The sequence below is a fragment of the Cupressus sempervirens genome, chromosome 4 (assembly GCF_028749045.1).
Source record: "Cupressus sempervirens isolate cs-2001-9-10 chromosome 4, ASM2874904v1, whole genome shotgun sequence".
NCBI lineage: Eukaryota > Viridiplantae > Streptophyta > Pinopsida > Cupressales > Cupressaceae > Cupressus > Cupressus sempervirens.
Genome location: NC_143121.1, coordinates 141701963 through 141720006, shown reverse-complemented (window position 1 = coordinate 141720006; position 18044 = coordinate 141701963). Strand labels below are relative to the sequence as shown.

The window sequence follows — 18044 nt, the reverse complement described above, 5'->3', positions numbered from 1 at the left end:
ACCTCTATTACCCCATCCTTTAGCTGAACACCCTTGCATCAAGGCTAGGGGTTTCTCACCATTTTTTAGGTTCCTGCAAATAGACAAATCCTCATTGATTGTATTATTGTTGTAGAGTGAATCACTGATTTTGACAAAAGACCTTACTATTTCCTAGTACTTCTAAATTGATTTAAAAACACTAGATCCTTTAAATTTTATAGAAAATCTTCTTGAAAGGAGATCACAAAGGTTTAGGATCTTCTAGTATGAAATTTTAGAAGGATTCCCCATACCTATATTATTTCAAATCAGTACTTTCCATGGTTCATCTCCTTTTTTTGCTTTAGCAATCCATTTTACAGCTAGGGCTACTCCTTGTAATATAAGGTCCTTAAGACCCAAACCTCCCATCAATTTATTCATGGTACACCATTGCCACTTAACAACATGCACTTTCATTTTTTCCCATCCATTGAACAAAGAAAGTCACTAATAAGCTTTTGGAAGTAATTAATTTGGCTTTGGTTGAACATCCACATAGATGCATAGTAAATAGTATAAGAGGAGATAATTTTTTGACACAATTGCAATTTGCCTGCTAGGATAGATATCTCACATTCCATTTACTAATTTTTTTGTCAAGTTTGTTTTTCACCCATCTCCACATTTCTATTAGGTTAGGGTCCATAGAAAATTGAATCCCTACATATCTTATAGTGTGGCTAGGGCCTCTCCAAGAAAATCCATACTATCTGTATCAGGCCGTGGGGTCACCTTGCAAACATAGCATGATGGATCTTGGAATATAATTCTTACTACAAGAAGCTGAGCAAAATAGATCTAGTTTTATCATTAAATTTGAATATTTATTTCCTCCATTACTAGGTTAATAGTAGTGTCATAAACAAAATAAATATTAATGACATCCTCACTATTAGGGAACATAATACCTTTAACACAAAGTGACAAGCTGCTATCTCTTAGTATATATCCCAGTGCATCCACATCAATTGCAAATAAGATCGGTGGTAAGGGACATCCCTATCTAATATACCTAGACATACCAAAAGGTTGAGATCTTTTACCTGTGATTTCTACACATGCATTTGAGTCTTTGAACATAGTTTGTACCATGATACATGAAAATTTTGGGAAGCCCAATTATTTCATCATCATTTTTATAAACACCCATTCTATTCTATCATATACTTTTTCATAATCAAGAAGAAGCATAGTAGCCCATTGATTAGACTCCTTCACCCACTCCAATACTTCCCAACAAGTGATCAAATTTTCTAGTATGTATCTCCCTTTGAAAAATCCAGTTTGGCTCTTGTTGATGATCTTGGGTAGGATGTTCTCAAGCCTCGAAGCTAGGATTATGGCAAGTATTTTATAACATACATTCATAAGCATAATGTGCCTCCAATTTTTGATTAATCTCCTATCGAAATCTTTCAGAATTAGCTTAATAAATCCTACATTAATAATTTCTCTTAGTGTGCCTCTTGAAAATGCAACATAATAAACTCTCTGCATTTCCTTATTGATCCAGTCAATGCTTTGTTTATAAAATTCAATGGGAATCCCATCCGGACTGGGGGCCTTATCATTATTGATACTTTGTATAATTCTCCTAATTTTTACTTCTAATATTATTTTTTCCATCTCTATAGTGTCTACTAGTCCCATCTTCTAAGTGACGAGTTTAGAAACTTATACTCTGGCATTTTCTAGAGTGTCTCCTATATCCTCTAAAGTAGACAATTTTTTATAATAGTCTACAAAATCTTGTAAGACACATTCTTGATCATGGATATCCTTTTCACTTTCTTGTATCAAATCAATTGTAACTCTAGCTTCCTTTTCCTTGAGCATGTTAAAAAAAATATTAGGAGCCTCTGTCACCCATGCTCATCTAGTTAAGTCTTGCTCTAGTCTTGGCTCCTTGAATTTTGTGGTGCTAAAATCTCCTGAAGGCATCTCTAGTTAAAGCTATTTTCTTAGTTAGACTTTCATCTTCTAGGATAAGTTGAATGTCTTTTTCTAGCATCAAAAGCTCATTCTACAGATTAAGTTCTTCTTTCCTACCATCCATAACTATTTTCTCACTCACTGTTTGAAAAAGGATTTTCTAGGACCTAATTTTGTTGTTCCAAGATAGAATCACATCCCCCTTGTATTTTGATTTATTATTAAACCAATTAATGATCTTTATTGCATGACCAATATTCTCATCCTCCAATATAGAAGTGTTGAGGCAAAAACTGCCACTCTTTCCTTCACATTTAGGTATATCACTTACCATAGATATTTTGGTAAGAATTGGGTGATGATCAGACATATAGTACATGATAATAGTGATTGGAGCAACATGAGGGCCCGAATAAAATCTAAACAAGTGTTTATTTGCATAGAATCTGTCTAGCATACAAAATATTCTCTTTCCACCACTTTGAAAGTTGGACCATGTGAACCAAATTACCTTGTTTTTACTTTTCAACCCCTCTAGAGGATCAAATAGTCTAGTTTATCAATCATTCTATTCCAATAGAAGTCTTCATTTCCTTTCCAATCAAAATTATTTCCCCCTAATTTATCACATGTTGCTTCTACCATGTTAAAATCACCTCCCATGATCCAAGGTATATTGGGAAGACCACTCAACCAATTCCATAGACCAATCATCTCCTTATAGTCATTTGAGGCATACATATTATAGGTTCCAAATTTTTTATAATTGTCATGTAGTTTAACCCAAACTAACCTATTACAAGCAGAGGTTCCCCATTCTAGGATATATTTCCTCTAGTTAGGTCCTACTAAAATGGATGCCCCACATGTAGTGGAGAATGCATCAACAACTCTCCAAATGCATTTTAGGGCAATATAGAGCCAAAATCTATTTAATTTTACTTCTTGTATCATAAGAATATTAACACCTCTATTTTCCCTAAGGAGCCTTTTAATCACATAATTCCTATTTGGAGATTCTATCCCCTCACATTCCAAGATGCTATTTGAATCTCCATTATGCATTGTGGTTAGTAGTGGTCTCCTCTGTGGATTTAAATCTTTTAAAGTAACTAGACATCTGAAACTTCTATTTTTTATTATGCTTAGGGGTATTAGTGGAGCTCAGGGTCTCACTATCTTCTTTGGGATTTTTCAATTCCATCTCCTTCATCCTAGTTCTCTTTACCTTTCATTGGGATGCTCTCCTTCCTAGGTTTCCTCTTCTTTTTCTAGGATTTGAAGGAAAATGCTTCTCCCTCATTGAGAGGGATCTCATCAATATTCATACCTCCCTCATTATTGTATACTACAAAAGGATTGAAAATTTCATCATCATTGGTTTGGAGGGAACATTAGGGGAGACTTTACCATCCATTAGTGGATGCTCCTCTTGAGGTTGCAAACTAGATTCAATAGGGATGATAATCACATCAAAATTAGATAATCTATCTAGGCCTTCATAATTATCTTTGAGTTCCAATAGACTATTACCACTACCTGTGGAAGCCCCCATTTTGACTAAGGCACACTCAACCCTACCTCCAGGGGCACATCCATTGATGAAACTATATTATCAGTCCCACTTCTCTTCCTATCCAACACATAGGTTGAGTCTTCCTTAGACCTAATGCTATCACAAATGATAGATTTTGGTCTAGTCTTGGTTAAAGAGAGACTCCTAATTTTTTGAAGAGCAAGCTACTAGGCATTAGCAGTCCTTTGTTTAGGTTTGGTTGGGGTTTCTCCATACTAGAATTTAGAGTGTCTATATTTGGAAGCCCAATTATTATTGGGAGCTGAGGTTTTAGAGTAAAATCACCCTCCTTAAGTTTATGTTCAAATTTAGCTTGAAGAGCATCCATCTCTTCTTGAAGTTGCTAGTTATAAGTTAGGGAAATAATTTATGAAGCATAGGGCAAGCTTCCTTAGGGTTTCTCTTAGAATTATCCAACTTGATTTTGGATTTGATCACAAGGAAGTCTTTTCTTCCATGGCCCTCCTTGCACAAGAAATACACATTAAACCATTTGAGGAAGGTGATGGGGCATGCAAGTAATTGGTTTTCAATGTCAAAGGTTAAGACTTCAAGAATATCAACTCCTGGGTTAATAACAATAAGTATGAAAGCATCCATGTACGGTAGAATAATGTTTTTCTGGTCTATTCCTTTTACATTGCCAATTGTGGTGAAGGCTTGAGGGATGAAATTCCAAAGGAAGGGGGGGATTTTCCCCACCGTAATCCATCTAGGGCATGATAATGCAACAATTTCTTCTAACATTGCATCAGGCATCCAAGATATATCTCGAAAGATACTTTGCAATATCTTCCAATATTGTTTATCTACCACATCCTTTTGATGCTTAGAGTTGCAGAAATACAAGAAACAACCCTTTTTGAATTAGTCTAAAATAAGAGAATTGAAAACCAAATTTCTTGACCCAAACATTATGGGTCCAATCATTCATGTATTTACTTGAGGGGATATTATTAACATCGTGAACAACTAAGAATATCATTGTATCTTTTAGCCTTACTTTCTATGAATTAATGGCTAATTGCATGAAAATGCTAGGTTTGATAGCCATGGTTCTAGAACTAGAAATCTTACCTCTAGTTTCTTTTGGTTCTAAATGAATGGAGTCCCTTGATGGTTGCTGGTATAATTTTGTTCCATTAGGAAACACCACCTTGTTCTGCACCGTGTCCTTAAATGATTTAATCTTAGCCAGAGCACCGTGAGTGGGTTGTGTGGATTGAGAAACCTTCATTTTCTCTTGCAAAATGCTATTTCCTATGCTATGAGAGCCCATTAACAACCAAGCCATCCTATAAGGATGATGAGAATTAAGTGCGAGGGCTCCTTCTGACTATGGAACAACCCCCTCAAAAAGAATGCCCTAGGTTGCAAAGAGACCTCAATAGAAAAGAGATGAATAAATTCCATTGTTAACATTTTCCTTTATAAAAGTATGACTAATGCTTGTTCTTTCACCCTTTTTAAGTCTGTTATGTTGGAGGTAAGGTACAAATGTTTTCACTCTCATATCTTCCCTATGATTAACCATATTAGGTAGGATATTAAGTTCTATTTTCCATTTTTGATTTTCTCCTCCCTATCTTACTTAGTTGTTAAGGCTAAAGTCAAGGGATGACCCCCCTCTAGAAGGGATTGATCTATAGATCATACAATTTCTATCTCAATCTTACCCCATAGCCTACTCCTACTCCTACCCTATCTATTGAGCTGAATAACCTTACTTTTACTCCTATTTTGTATACTTCCAAGATGAAAGATGTGTTCCACTCTAAGACCCAGGTCACCTCAAGTTGTTTCAATCCATCTAGAAAGGCTAAAAACAAAGATGTTACTATTGAGGGAACGATTGAGCTTTCAAATGATTCAATGTCATCATAGTCCACAGAGTCTAATTGGAACTCTAAGAATTCCACTCCCAAATTTGTACAAAACTCTCTCACTACCTCTTTTGTTTTGCCTTCCTCTACAACTTAGTTAAGCTACAGGAGAACCCAATTTTTAGAAGTCTTCCTCCCCCATTACCCAACACAATTCAATATATGGTTTTGATGGGGAGGAACTAGTGGGTAAAGTTGAGGTGTTATGTATCTACCATAATGAGCTCAACACAATTACCAAATGACTTCTTATTAGCTCTAGATAGTGTGAATGAAGATCAATATGATGGAGGTGGTGGTTGAAGCTGAGAGAAAAGTGAAGAAAGGATTGAAGGGAAGGATGATGACATTTTGTGGTAGGTGGATGAAGATTTAGGGAGAGACTCCATAATTGGGATTTTATGGAGGAAAAAACAATTGAGTTGAAAAACCATATGTCCTTAGAGGAGGAGAAGATAGATATCTTCAATGCCCTTGCTACCACGAAGGATTCCTTGTTCCTTTTGGGGGAACACTCACTAGAGATGACCTCTTAGAATAAGGAAATGCATGAGAATATGAACAAAGCCATAAGTGGGATCTAGATCAAGCTAGATGAGAGCAAAATGCAAAGGAAAATAAAGGAGGAAAGGAGGGATGAAAGTATCCATTAGGGTAAAAAAGAGGAGACAATGACTAGGGGTATGTTCTCTTCTAGCCCATTAAGAAAGCTTCCTTATTGGAGAAGCTCAAAAATCTTAACAAGTAGTGTCTACAACTAGTTGAGGTGTGGTGTCTGGGCTTGGATGTGTCGGTTTCTAGTTTTGTTATGTTGGAATTTTTGCCACAGTCCATGGTCTTTGTGCTGGTGGTGCTATCATTTGAAGTTGTTGGTTCTCTGTGCTGGAGGGGCTATTGTTTTAGGTTGTTGGTTCCCTATGTTGGTGGTGCTACTATTCGAGGTTGCTGGTTCTCTGGGCCAATGGTTTTTTGATTATAGTTAGTTGTTGGTTTTACTTTTGTTTACTTATGTTAGTAGTTGGTGTTTATAGATTTTAGTAGTTTTTAGTTCTTGTTCGTTGTAGTTTCTTGCTTTCTATGGTTTTTTGTGGCTGGTATTCACTCCTAGTGAATCCCAATTTGGTTGTCCTACAGACTTGATGTTATTTTGTTGTTAAGGGTTCAGGGCCTGTCTCAATTTTTCTAGTGAGAACATATTATGTACCAATGGCCATGCATGCATGTTTGTATTTAAATTAAATATGTTTTGTACATAAATATAATATATTTCTATTGTTAGAACAATCCATTGTGTTTGTAATTGTAAACAATCATTTTTTTTTATAACAATGCTACTTTTTTGGTACAAGTTGATTTGTATTATGAACACAAATGTATCAATACTTGCACACTTTAGTGTTTACTTATTAGTGACATGGTGAATAATTGTAGGGTGGGTGTGTAAGTAATTTCTTTTGGCTATTTTGTTTTCTAGATAATAACTATCAACATGGCTTTTTTAAGGAGGGGGAAAATGACTGGGGACGTGGACACGACACAAAAATATCTATCAACATGACTTTTTTAAGGAGGGGGAAAATGACTGGGGACGTGGACATGACACAAAAAAGTCACGATTATTAGACCCCCTATAGTTATAAAGTCCTTTCCCTAGAAATCAAGATTCAAGTGATTATTGAACTTCACATTTCCAAGAGAAGGCACACATCATATTGTCTAGGGAGGTCTAGGCACCCAAATGCTTGTGTATGTTGACTTACCTTAGGCCCCGTTTGGTTGCTGGAATATGAGTGGAATAGGAAAACGAAATTAGAATATGTTTTATATTCGCTGTTTGGTAAGCTCAATCGGAATTGGGAATAGAAAGACATATTCCAATTTTGCTCCTAAAATGAGCATATGTCTATGCCAAAAAATATCTGTTATTGGAATAGGCCATTTCCATTCCCATTCCGATTTTCCATTAAAAATTTTTTAAATTTTTTTTTTTTTTTGAATTTTTTTTGTTAAATTTTTTTTAATAACATTTTTTAAAATTATATCTATTTGTTTAAAAAAATGAAAATGAAAACGAATTAACTAAAAAAATAATAAATTAAAAAAAAAATAGAAAAAATGTTTAAAAAAATACAAAACTTAACCTTATTCCTATTCTATTTTTGTATAACCAAACAATACATTAACATATTCCCAGTCGAATTCCAAGTGCACCAAACATGATTGGAATTGCCTATTTCTATTCCCATTCCTCATTTTCATTCCCATTCCATTTTTCTATTCTAATTTTCTATTCCTATGCCAGCAACCAAACGGGGCCTTAAGCATTGAAAGGGGGACAACTTTATAGAATGTCCCATTCCCAATAGTGATGATTGTTGAATTGTATTCAGCCGAGACAATACTCACAGCTTACCAAACAACACGACTTAATGGTCACTGCCAAAGTTGACAATGGCAAAAATATCGTTTGCGTAGAAATAAATGATTATGTGGAAAGAATATCTTAAAATTATATCTTCTGGACTCGTTGATTTGATTGCTTTCCAAATCTGCCATAGATGAACGGTCTACATTCTTCCCAAATCGTATCGAGAGCATTTTGTATATTAGAAAGGTAGGCCATGCACATGCAGTTTTATCGGATAAACAAAATATATTGTGATTTTATTTTCAATTCATATCAGGATAAAATGTGTAATAATTATATTTTATTATATTTAGGTAAGAATTTTAATGCTATCATTGGTATATCCTGATAGTTAATTTGTAGTGTTGTTGTCACTTTTGAGCTATGTAAATGATAATATAATATCTTTTTATGAGCAAAAAATATTTCTAATAATTAAACGACTTTCATAATTTTACCATGTGACAATAGTTAGGTAAATTTTATTTCTTTCATAATTTATTTAAATTAATGACAAATTAATAACCTCAAAAATATCTAAGTTACTAGAGATTTTTGCTCAACAATTCTAATAATAATATTTCATAATATAGTGATGTGCTATTATGATAGTATTATGCTAAAATAAGTAATATTAATAAAAATACATAAAATTGATTATTGATAATTAAAATTAAATAATAATATCACATCGAAAAATAATTTAGAAAAATTATAAAGACTCTTCTCTTCATGACTTAATAGCTTACTGGTGGAGACAGAGAGGCCTTGCCTATGACACTGCTATGTTCTCCTTCTCTAAAAAACTTCAATACGTTAAAAGGAAGTTGAAGCATTGGAACAAGAATTGTTTTGGTAATCTCCATATTATGAAAAAGAGGGCTTAGGATCGTCTTGATGTTATTACCAAGCAGATTCGGGATCTGAGTTTTTCATAAGCTCTTGGCATAGTAAAATCCTGAGCTTCTACTGATTTAGTTGAGTGGGATCTTAGAGAAGAAATTTATTGGAAACAGAAGGGTCGAGTTGACTAGCTTCAAGAAGGGGACAAGAACACCACATTTTTCCATAAATCTATGCAGGCTCAGCATAACAAGAGTTACATTTCTTCTCTTGTTACTTTTGATGGGACGCATCTGACCTCCTCTCAAGCTGTTTCCACGGAAGCTATTCAATTTTACTCTTCTCTCTTTTTAGATGATTTACCTCCAGTAGAGATTGAAGAGAATACTATCTTATCTTGTATTCCCTCTGTTGTGACCAGGGAGATGAATGATTCTCTTATGAGGCCAATTAGTATGTCTGACTTGGAGGGGGTGGTCTTCAGCTTGTGGAAGGGCAAAGCTCCGGGGCCTGATGGCTTCCCTGTTGAATTCTTTTAGGAATTTTGGGATATTATCAATCATGACCTTTTGGATGTGGTTCAAGTGTCCTATTCCAACAAAGAAATGCTTCGAGCCTTGAATACTACTTTCTTAGTCCTTATTTCGAAGAAGGAAGAGGCTAATCAAGTGGACTTTTTAAGGCCCATTGCTCTTTGTAATGTGGTCTATAAAATCATCACTAAGCTCCTAGTAGAGAGACTTAAAGTTTGTCTTCCCATAGTTATCTCTGAGGAACAAGGGGGGTTTTGTGGTAGGAAAACAAATTTTGGATGGGGTAGTTATTGCTTCGGAAGCTATTCACTCTATGTGTACTTCCAAGGAACATGCTATGTTTATTAAGCTTGATATGGCTAAGGCTTATGACAGAGTCAATTGGGATTTCTTGCGGAAAGTTCTTTTGGCTTTTGGCTTCAATCAAGAGTGGGTTAGATGGGTTCTTAGTTGTGTTACTACTCCTTCCTTGTCGGTCCTTCTTAATGGTGAACCGACAAAGCTTTTTGGGGCTTCTAGAGGTCTTCGTCAAGGATATCCCCTCTCTCCTTATTTGCTTATCATTATGGCTGAGGGACTTGGCAGACTTATCAAGTTTCATGTTTCCCAAAATTTGATTCAAGGATGGCAATGAGGAAATGGTTTGCCCACTCTTTCTCACCTCCAGTTTGTTGATGATATGACCCTTGTTAGGAGAGCTTGGATTCGGGAAGCTAAAGCCTTTCGGCTCACATTGGATACTTATTTGGTTGTCTTTGGGCAAAAAATTAATGATCACAAGTCCTCTATTTTTTTCTTCAACACTCTTGAGCCGATCTAGCAGAGGATTGCTAATATCTTGCAATTTGAGATTGCGTCTCTCCCTCTGACTTACTTGGGGGTCCCTATTGTGGTGGGTAGACAGCCTAGGAATTTTTGGCAAAGCTTGCTTGAAAAACTTCGACAAAGGGTCAATCATTGGACTCATAGGTGGCTCTCTACTGCTGGTAGGGTGACTCTCCTTCAATCTATAATTTAGGCCCTTCCCATATACAGAAGCATGTTTTAGGCTGCCCCAGTGTATTTTCTTAAGGAATTTGATGCCCTCTCCCACCAATTTCTTTGGAGTGGCAATTTGCAACATAACAAATGGAGCCTCACCAATTGGGATACCATTTGCAGGCCAAAAAAGGAAGGAGGCCTTGGCCTTTGGTTTGCTGTCTTGTGCAGTCAAGCTCTTGCTGCCAAGCTCTATTGGCGTTGGTGTTGAACCTTCAAATATTTTCAGGTTTTCTCTTGAGGGAAGAGGCTCTATGATATGAAATACCCTTAAGATTTGTGCTCACCTTGTGAAGAGAAGTCTATTTTGGATCTATAACAGAGGCATTAAGACTCTATTTTGGAGTGATTCTTGGAATGGGCATCTTCCTCTCCTATCCTCTCATCCTCACTTGCAGTCTCTTTGTGATTCTTTCCTTTCTGTTGGATGGAATAAGGTGGCTTTTAACCTAGGTCTTGCTGTGGGTTATAGATAGAAGAATTCTTCTGATTGGTCGCTAGGTGGCTCTCTGGGGGATCGGTTGGAACTATCTCAAATATTGGCTTTTAGGGAGTGTAGCTCGGTGTAGGAACCTAATGTTTTGGCTTGGGGAGGTGCTTCTTTTGGCAAGTATTTTGGTTCTTCCAGGTATCTTGCGCTGACGAAGCAAATTTTTGGTGAGGTGGAGGTCTCTTGGTGGAAGAAAGTTTGGAATAGTTTTTCATGGCCTAAGTGTAACTTTTTCCTCTGGATTTTGGTTTACAATCATTGTCTTACTTGGGATAATCTCTGCAAGCGAGGCTTCCAGGGGCCTTCCATCTATGTTTTCTACCACAATAGTGAAAAGACTATATCTCACCTTTTTTTCTAGTGCCCCTTTGCGAAACAGATTTGGCAGTTCTAGTGGAATGTGTGGGGATGCACGTGCTGGCATGTTTCCTCTTTGTCTAAATTTTGGGGCTGTTTGGGCCATTCCCCTTCCAGTACTTCTTTTCTTCAAGTTGCTTGGACTATTGGCCCTTCCCTTATTTTGTGGCATGTTTGGCTTGAGAGGAATAGGAGGATCTTTCATGACTTGCAGTTTGAGATTAGGCACTTGTGGGGGAATCTTGTTAATTCTCTTCAGGAAACACTCCTAGCTAAATGTGACATTGGTGGGGTTTGAATCCTAGAGATGCTAGTATTTACTCTCGCTTCTCCTTTCCTCTTCACAGTTGCACTCCCTTGGTCCCCCACACCCGCTTTGGGAATAGAGCTAAGAAACACTCTCAACGTGTTAATTGTCAGGGACATTGGTCTCCTCCTGAGGTGATCATTCTTAAAATCAACACTGATGGTTCTTCTTGGGGAAATCTTCGTCTGGCTAGTATTGGGGGAGTTGGGCATGATAGTTCTAGTGATATTCAATTTTTGTTTTCTATATACAAGGGTTACCATACTAATAACCTCATGGAAGCCCTGGCTATCTTGGTTGCAGTGGAACAGTTTTGTCAACGTGGCTGGAAAAGAATCATCTGTGAGACTGACTCGCAGGTGGTTGTGAATTTATTGAATAAAAGGAACCTTGTGCATGTGGATTGGCATTTGGCTCTGGTTATTCAACAGATCATTCAATTATGCAATTCTCTGGATTCTGTGTCTTTTATGCATTTCCCTTTTGAGTGGAATGGTGTGGCTAATTGTCTGGCTAAATGGGATTCTAAGAAAGGGCCAGCTTGGAATATTATTGATCATAGGATGCTTCCCTTTGATTTATCTCAGACGCAGGTTCAACTTGTGGACTAGAATAAAGCTCTGTAGTTTCCTTTGTTTCTTGTGTTGTTCTACTCTCTTTGATATTCAATGAAATTTTTACCACTCTTTTAGTTCAAACAATTTGTCAAAATGTAAAAAAAAATTCTAATTGGTATATCAAAGTTCATTTGATAATGTGAATGTCACAACAGCTAAATGGGGAGACATTATTTATCCAACTTACCCAACACATTTAATAAAGTGACCAGTCTTAAATATTATTATAAGACAAAAAAAAAACTTAAAAAATAAAGTCTTAGACTATTTCACATTTTTAGCTAAGAAATCAAACTTTATATTATGTTTAAGTCCTCATTACAAAACATTGAGCAAAGAGACAAGGAAGAGATGAGGAAGTTCAATGAACAAGACACTATGACATCATATTGCTACCCAAAAGGACGAGGAAGTTAAACAAAAAGACACTTCAACATCATATTGCTACACCAAATTCTCTATATATTCAACTCGATCACTTCCACAACAATCAAGAAATTCAGATTTGCTTTGTGAACATTCTTAAGTAAATAAAATAGCAATGGCTAAAATTGAGTTAGATCAGGCCCTAGGCACCATTTTTTATTTTGTCCCCACCCTTGTTCTAAAATTTGCCATACTTCTCAATATTCCTGATATCATTGCAAAAGTAGGCCCCAATGCATCCCTCTCACTACATGAGATTGCCTCAAAACTATCCACTGAATCTCCCAATCTGCATAACCTTTCTCGCATTCTCACATTTCTATCTATCAAGGGAAATTTTGTCCAAATTTAGAGGACCAACATTAACCCATCTGATAATGATATTCGATATGGTCTCAGTGATTGTGCAAAGAGGTTTTTTGTTAGGGAGAATAATCCAGGCAATCTTGTCCCACTTCTCCTCATGCAAGCACACCCTGTGTTAATGGCGCCATGTCATCATCTTCATGAATGTGTGCTTCAAGACTGCAATGCATTTGAGAAAGCTCATGGAAAGGACTTGTGGGCATATGGGAAGGATGGCCCACTTGTTAACAATGTTGTTAATGATTGCATGTCAACTCTTACGGTTCTAGGTATGGAGCAAATCTTGAGCTGCTATGATGGTTTTAAGGATGCAAACACTTTGGTTGATGTGGGAGGAGGAGAAGGAAAGGCCTTGGAGCACATTGTGAAGGCTTATCCCCACATCCACAGAATTAATTTTGATCATCCTCATGTTGTTCACAATGCCCCATCTATTCCAGGTAAATCTACTATTTTGTTTCTTCTATATAAAACCATGAGAATATGTAGTGATAATTTGGTTGAATTTATGACACATCAACTGATGTTATGACTTAATATTATGCAAGAAATCTAATCACGACTGGAATATGACCTAATAGGGGAATCAACATTAATGCCTCTTTCCACCACACATGTTTTGTTCTGACATTTAATTTAACAAAATATAAACTTTGCTCCTTTTTATTAATAAATAGTTTAACAATTATTAAAACTATTCTCATTAAATAGTTTTTAATTCAAATTAGACAACTACAGCTAATAGTTTGATGATCACAAAGATAGACATAGAAAATCATATTTGTAGTTGCCAAATTTATATTTAAAAAGTCAATATTAAATTGGCAGGACTGAAGTCCAATACTAGTGTTTCCATTAAAGATTGCATGAATGCCTCTGAAAGAAATGATACAAAATTATAGAGACATAAATACAAGGAGATAGATGTAGAAAAAGATATAGATAGAAGGGAATACATAGGCCCAAGTGCAAGTGAGATACATAGAGAAATAAAGATGCACATAAAAATTAGATGAGATGGATTGAATGAGAGAGGGAGTGAGTGATACAGATAGAGATTTATTGAGAGAGGATAGATAAGAGAGTTAGAGAGAGAAGTAGAGAATGAGAGATGGAGTGAACGAAAGAGGAGGGATGGAATACCATAAATAGATGGAGATAGAGAGATATAGTTAGAAGTAGAGGGACAGAGAGTTAGAGAGAGGTAATTAGAATTATAGAGAGGTAAACCTGGATAGAAATGGATAGAGTTATTCACAAGAGTAATGCCATTGTTCTTTTTCCATCCCTCTCATCTTTCTAATTTTTTCTTCAGAATTGATTTTCGACATATATTTGGCATATTTGACATTTCTATTACACACCAAGGTCTAGTAGCTATCAACCTAACTTTTTTAAAGAGAGCGAGGATGACGGGGGACAAGGACATGGCAAAAGAGGGGAGAGACATGATTAAAAAATCACTATTATTAGACCCTTAATAGTTATAAAGTCATTTCCCATAAAAAAATCAAGATTCAAGTGATTATTGAACTTCACATTTCCAAGAGAAGGCACTCATCATATTGCCTACTGAGGTCTAGGCACTCAAATGCTTGTGTATGTTGACTTTCCTTAAGCATTGAAAGGGGGACAACTCATAGAATGTCACATTCCCAATACCGATGATCGTGATCGTTTCAACCTTGTTGGATTGTATTCAGCCGAGACGATATTCACAGCTTACCAAACAACATGACTTAATGGTCACCGCCAGCAAAGTTGACAATGGCGAAAATATCATTTGCGTAGACATAAATGATTATGTTGAAAGGATATCTTAAAATTATATCTTCTGGATTCGTTGATTTGATTGCTTCCCAAATCTGCCGTAGATGAACGGTCTACATTCTTCCCAAATCGTATCGAGGGCATTTTGTATATTAGAAAGGGAGGCTGAACATGCTCATGTAGGTTTATCGGAGAAAAAAAATATACACTGGTTTTATTTTCAATTCATATCAGGATAAAATGTGTAATAATTATATTTTTATTATATTTAGTTAAGAATTTTTATGCTGTCATTGCTATTTTGTAGTTAATTTGTAGTGTTGTCATTTTTGAGCTATGTAAATAATAATATAATATCTTTCTTAAAAAACATGAGGAAAAAATATTTGTAATAATCAAATGACTTTCATAATTTCAGGTGTGTCAACAATTAGGTAAATTTTATTCCTTACATAATTAATTTAAATTAATGAAAAATTCTAATAATAATATTTGATAATACAATGATGTACTATTATGGTAATATTATGCTAAATAAGTAATATCAATAAAAATAAATAAAATAGATTACTGATAATTAAAATTGAATAATAATATCATTTATATTAAACTAATTTATTATTACTTAAACAAATTTATATAGATTTTAAAATATTTTAAAAATATTTTTTAAGTTCTCATTACAAGACATTGAACAAGTGGATGAGGAAGTTCAACAAATAGACACTTCAACATCATATTGCTACACCAAATTCTCTATATATTCAACTCGGTCACTTCCACAACAATCAAGCAATTCAGATTTTTTTCTGAACATTGTTAAGTAAAAAAAATAGCAATGGCCACAGCTGAGTTGGATCAGGCTCTAGACACCATTTTTTCTTTTGTCCCCACCCTTGTTCTAAAATCCGCCATACTTCTCAATATTCCTGATATCATTGCAAAAGCAGGCCCCGGTGCATCCCTCTCACTAAATGAGATTGCCTCAAAACTACCCATTGAATCTCCCAATCTACACAACCTTTCTCGCATTCTCACATTTCTATCTATCAAGGGAATTTTTGTCCAGACTCAGAGGAGCAACATCAACCAATCTGATAATGATATTCGATATGGTCTCACTGATTGTGCAAAGAGGTTTTTTGTTAGGGAGAATAATCCAGGCAATCTTGTCCCACTTCTCCTCATGCAAGCACACCCTGTGTTAATGGCGCCGTGGCATCATCTTCATGAATGTGTGCTTCAAGACTGCAATGCATTCGAGAAAGCTCATGGAAAGGACTTGTGGGCGTATGGGAAGGATGACCCACTTGTTAACAGTGCTGTCAATGATTGCATGTCAACTCTTACGGTTCTAGGTATGGAGCAAATCTTGAGCTGCTACGATGGTTTTAAGGATGTGAAAACTTTGGTTGATGTGGGAGGAGGAAAAGGAAAGGCCTTGGAGCACATTGTGAAGGCTTATCCCCACATCCATGGAATCAATTTTGATCTTCCTCATGTTGTTCACGATGCCCCATCTATTCCAGGTAAATCTACTCTTGTTTCTTTCATAGAAAAAGCTGTAGGTATAAGAGAAATTCACAGTGATGAAGATATAGATATGCTAAAAGACTGTTTGTTAGAGCGGGGTTACCGTTGTATCAAAAGACTGATCTATTAGTATCCAAGAGTTGGTCAAGCCCTTGTTATGAATCTGGAGTGCTGAACATTTTGCTAACAATCTCCCCCTCAGCGTTATGGAGGGTGTGAGAATTCTAACCCGTGACCAAGCTCTGATACCACTTGTTAGAGTGAGTTTGACGTTGCACCAAAAGACAGATCTGTTAGTGCTCCATTACACTACTCAACTTATAGGTGGTTAAGCACTTGTCACAAATCTGGAGGAAAGCACTGGCCATATTTTCCAACACTTTTAAACATTACACATTAAGACTTAACTGGAAGACTAAAAATGATAAATAATTAAAGTTACTTATTTTTTCAAACTTAATTTTTCTATCAATACGTGATGTTTAAACATGATCATTTTAGAATCCTTTGTTTGAAAACTTTACCTCATATTGTACATGCAGGAATAGAAAACGTGGGTGGCAGTATGTTTGATAGCATACCAAATGCAGATGCCATATTTTTCAAGGTGAAGATCCCTTGCTCACCATCTCACTTAAGTTTTAGTAGCTTTGCTTAGATTAATTGAGCTTTAGTCAGGTTATGAATCATGCGATCTTTGTGGGTGAAGCAGAATGTATTAATAGACTGGGATGAGGAGAGTTGCCTAAAGATACTTGAGAATTGCCACAAGGCTTTGCCTGAGAATGGAAAACTCATAGTTGCAGAAAACATGACTGTAGAAGCGTCAGAGCCAAATAAGTCTATGGAAATGGTTGTGGATTTGTGTATGATTGCCCTTACAAATGGGGGAAAACAGAGAATCCAACAGGAATGGGAAAGGCTGCTTCAAATGTCAGGATTCAGTGTAGTGAAGATCATGGGCCTGCCTGGACTGTTTTCAAAAATGAAGATTGTAGAAGCCATCAAGGTTTAAGTACAATTTAAGAGTAAAATCTTATTAATCATAAGAAAGCAGCACTGTATTATAGATGCATCTCTAGAACTTTATAATTATTTAGTGATGTTCACTTTTGTTAATCCCATCCTTCGGTGGATGGAAAAATAAGTCTCTTTCAATGGAGAATGATCTTCTTTTTTAATTATAATTTGTTTTACAAACTATTGCATATTAAGTTGTTTAATGCTTTGGGCACAATCTGTCACTAAATTGTCATTGAAATTGGCTGAAGAACAACGGAGATATTAAATGATCCCTGGTAGTTTTAAAAATAAATGAATCTTGTAATTTTTAATAATTTTTTAATTAATGTTGATGTTTTATTTTTGGACCTAGAATTATGAGTTTATCTCCTTATAGCCAGAATCATGCGTCGATGAAAAATGCACAAGAAAGCCCAAACAAACATTAAAAAACCACTGTAAATCATCCTCATTATCTTTTCAGCGCATCCTGCAACCATTCAATATGATAGATTTCCATTACCATTTGTAAAACTTTGTTGTTTAAAGTATTTTCTTCATTTGAAATTATGGTACTTGAAGAATATCTACAACAATATAAATTAAAGATAAAATTAAAGCGTTTTTGACTGACAAATAAATTTAAACACTCCACTTCTAATTTGGTAATTGCAAATAAGCATGTTAAAGAAATCTTGGGTTCTAAAGACGCAGGCAACTCTCGATTAGCTGGTGGTGGTGTTGTGTGAAGGTATTTTTATGATTATTTTTTTGTTTGTTATTTTGTGAAAAGGAGGTTCTCTATTTCTCTGTTACAAGCTCCAGCTGCTGGGTATGGCTTCTTTGATTAATTGCAGAACTAAAAAAAAATTATAATTAGAACAATTTTTTAAAAATGTATTTCAAAAAATTATTAATAAAATTATAACAGAATAATATA

General features: G+C 35.5%; 1 protein-coding gene across 1 annotated transcript; it reads left to right on the top strand.

The window, feature by feature from the left end:
* The first annotated feature begins 15359 nt into the window (after nt 1–15359).
* LOC149560344 (caffeic acid 3-O-methyltransferase 2-like) lies at nt 15360–17302 on the top strand. The gene is made up of 3 exons (XM_089823591.1): nt 15360–16098; nt 16645–16709; nt 16815–17302. Exons 1-3 carry the CDS (start codon nt 15408–15410, stop codon nt 17115–17117), a joined length of 1059 nt encoding a protein of 352 aa, XP_089679717.1. The 5' UTR covers nt 15360–15407; the 3' UTR covers nt 17118–17302.
* Nucleotides 17303–18044: the final 742 nt, after the last annotated feature.

Coding starts and splice junctions, on each gene's coding strand:
- LOC149560344 (XM_089823591.1), top strand. CDS start 15,408: ATGGCCACAGCTGAGTTGGATCAGGCTCTAGACACCATTTTTTCTTTT. Junction 16,099..16,644: donor CGATGCCCCATCTATTCCAG/GTAAATCTACTC, acceptor TTGTACATGCAG/GAATAGAAAACGTGGGTGGC. Junction 16,710..16,814: donor CAGATGCCATATTTTTCAAG/GTGAAGATCCCT, acceptor TGGGTGAAGCAG/AATGTATTAATAGACTGGGA.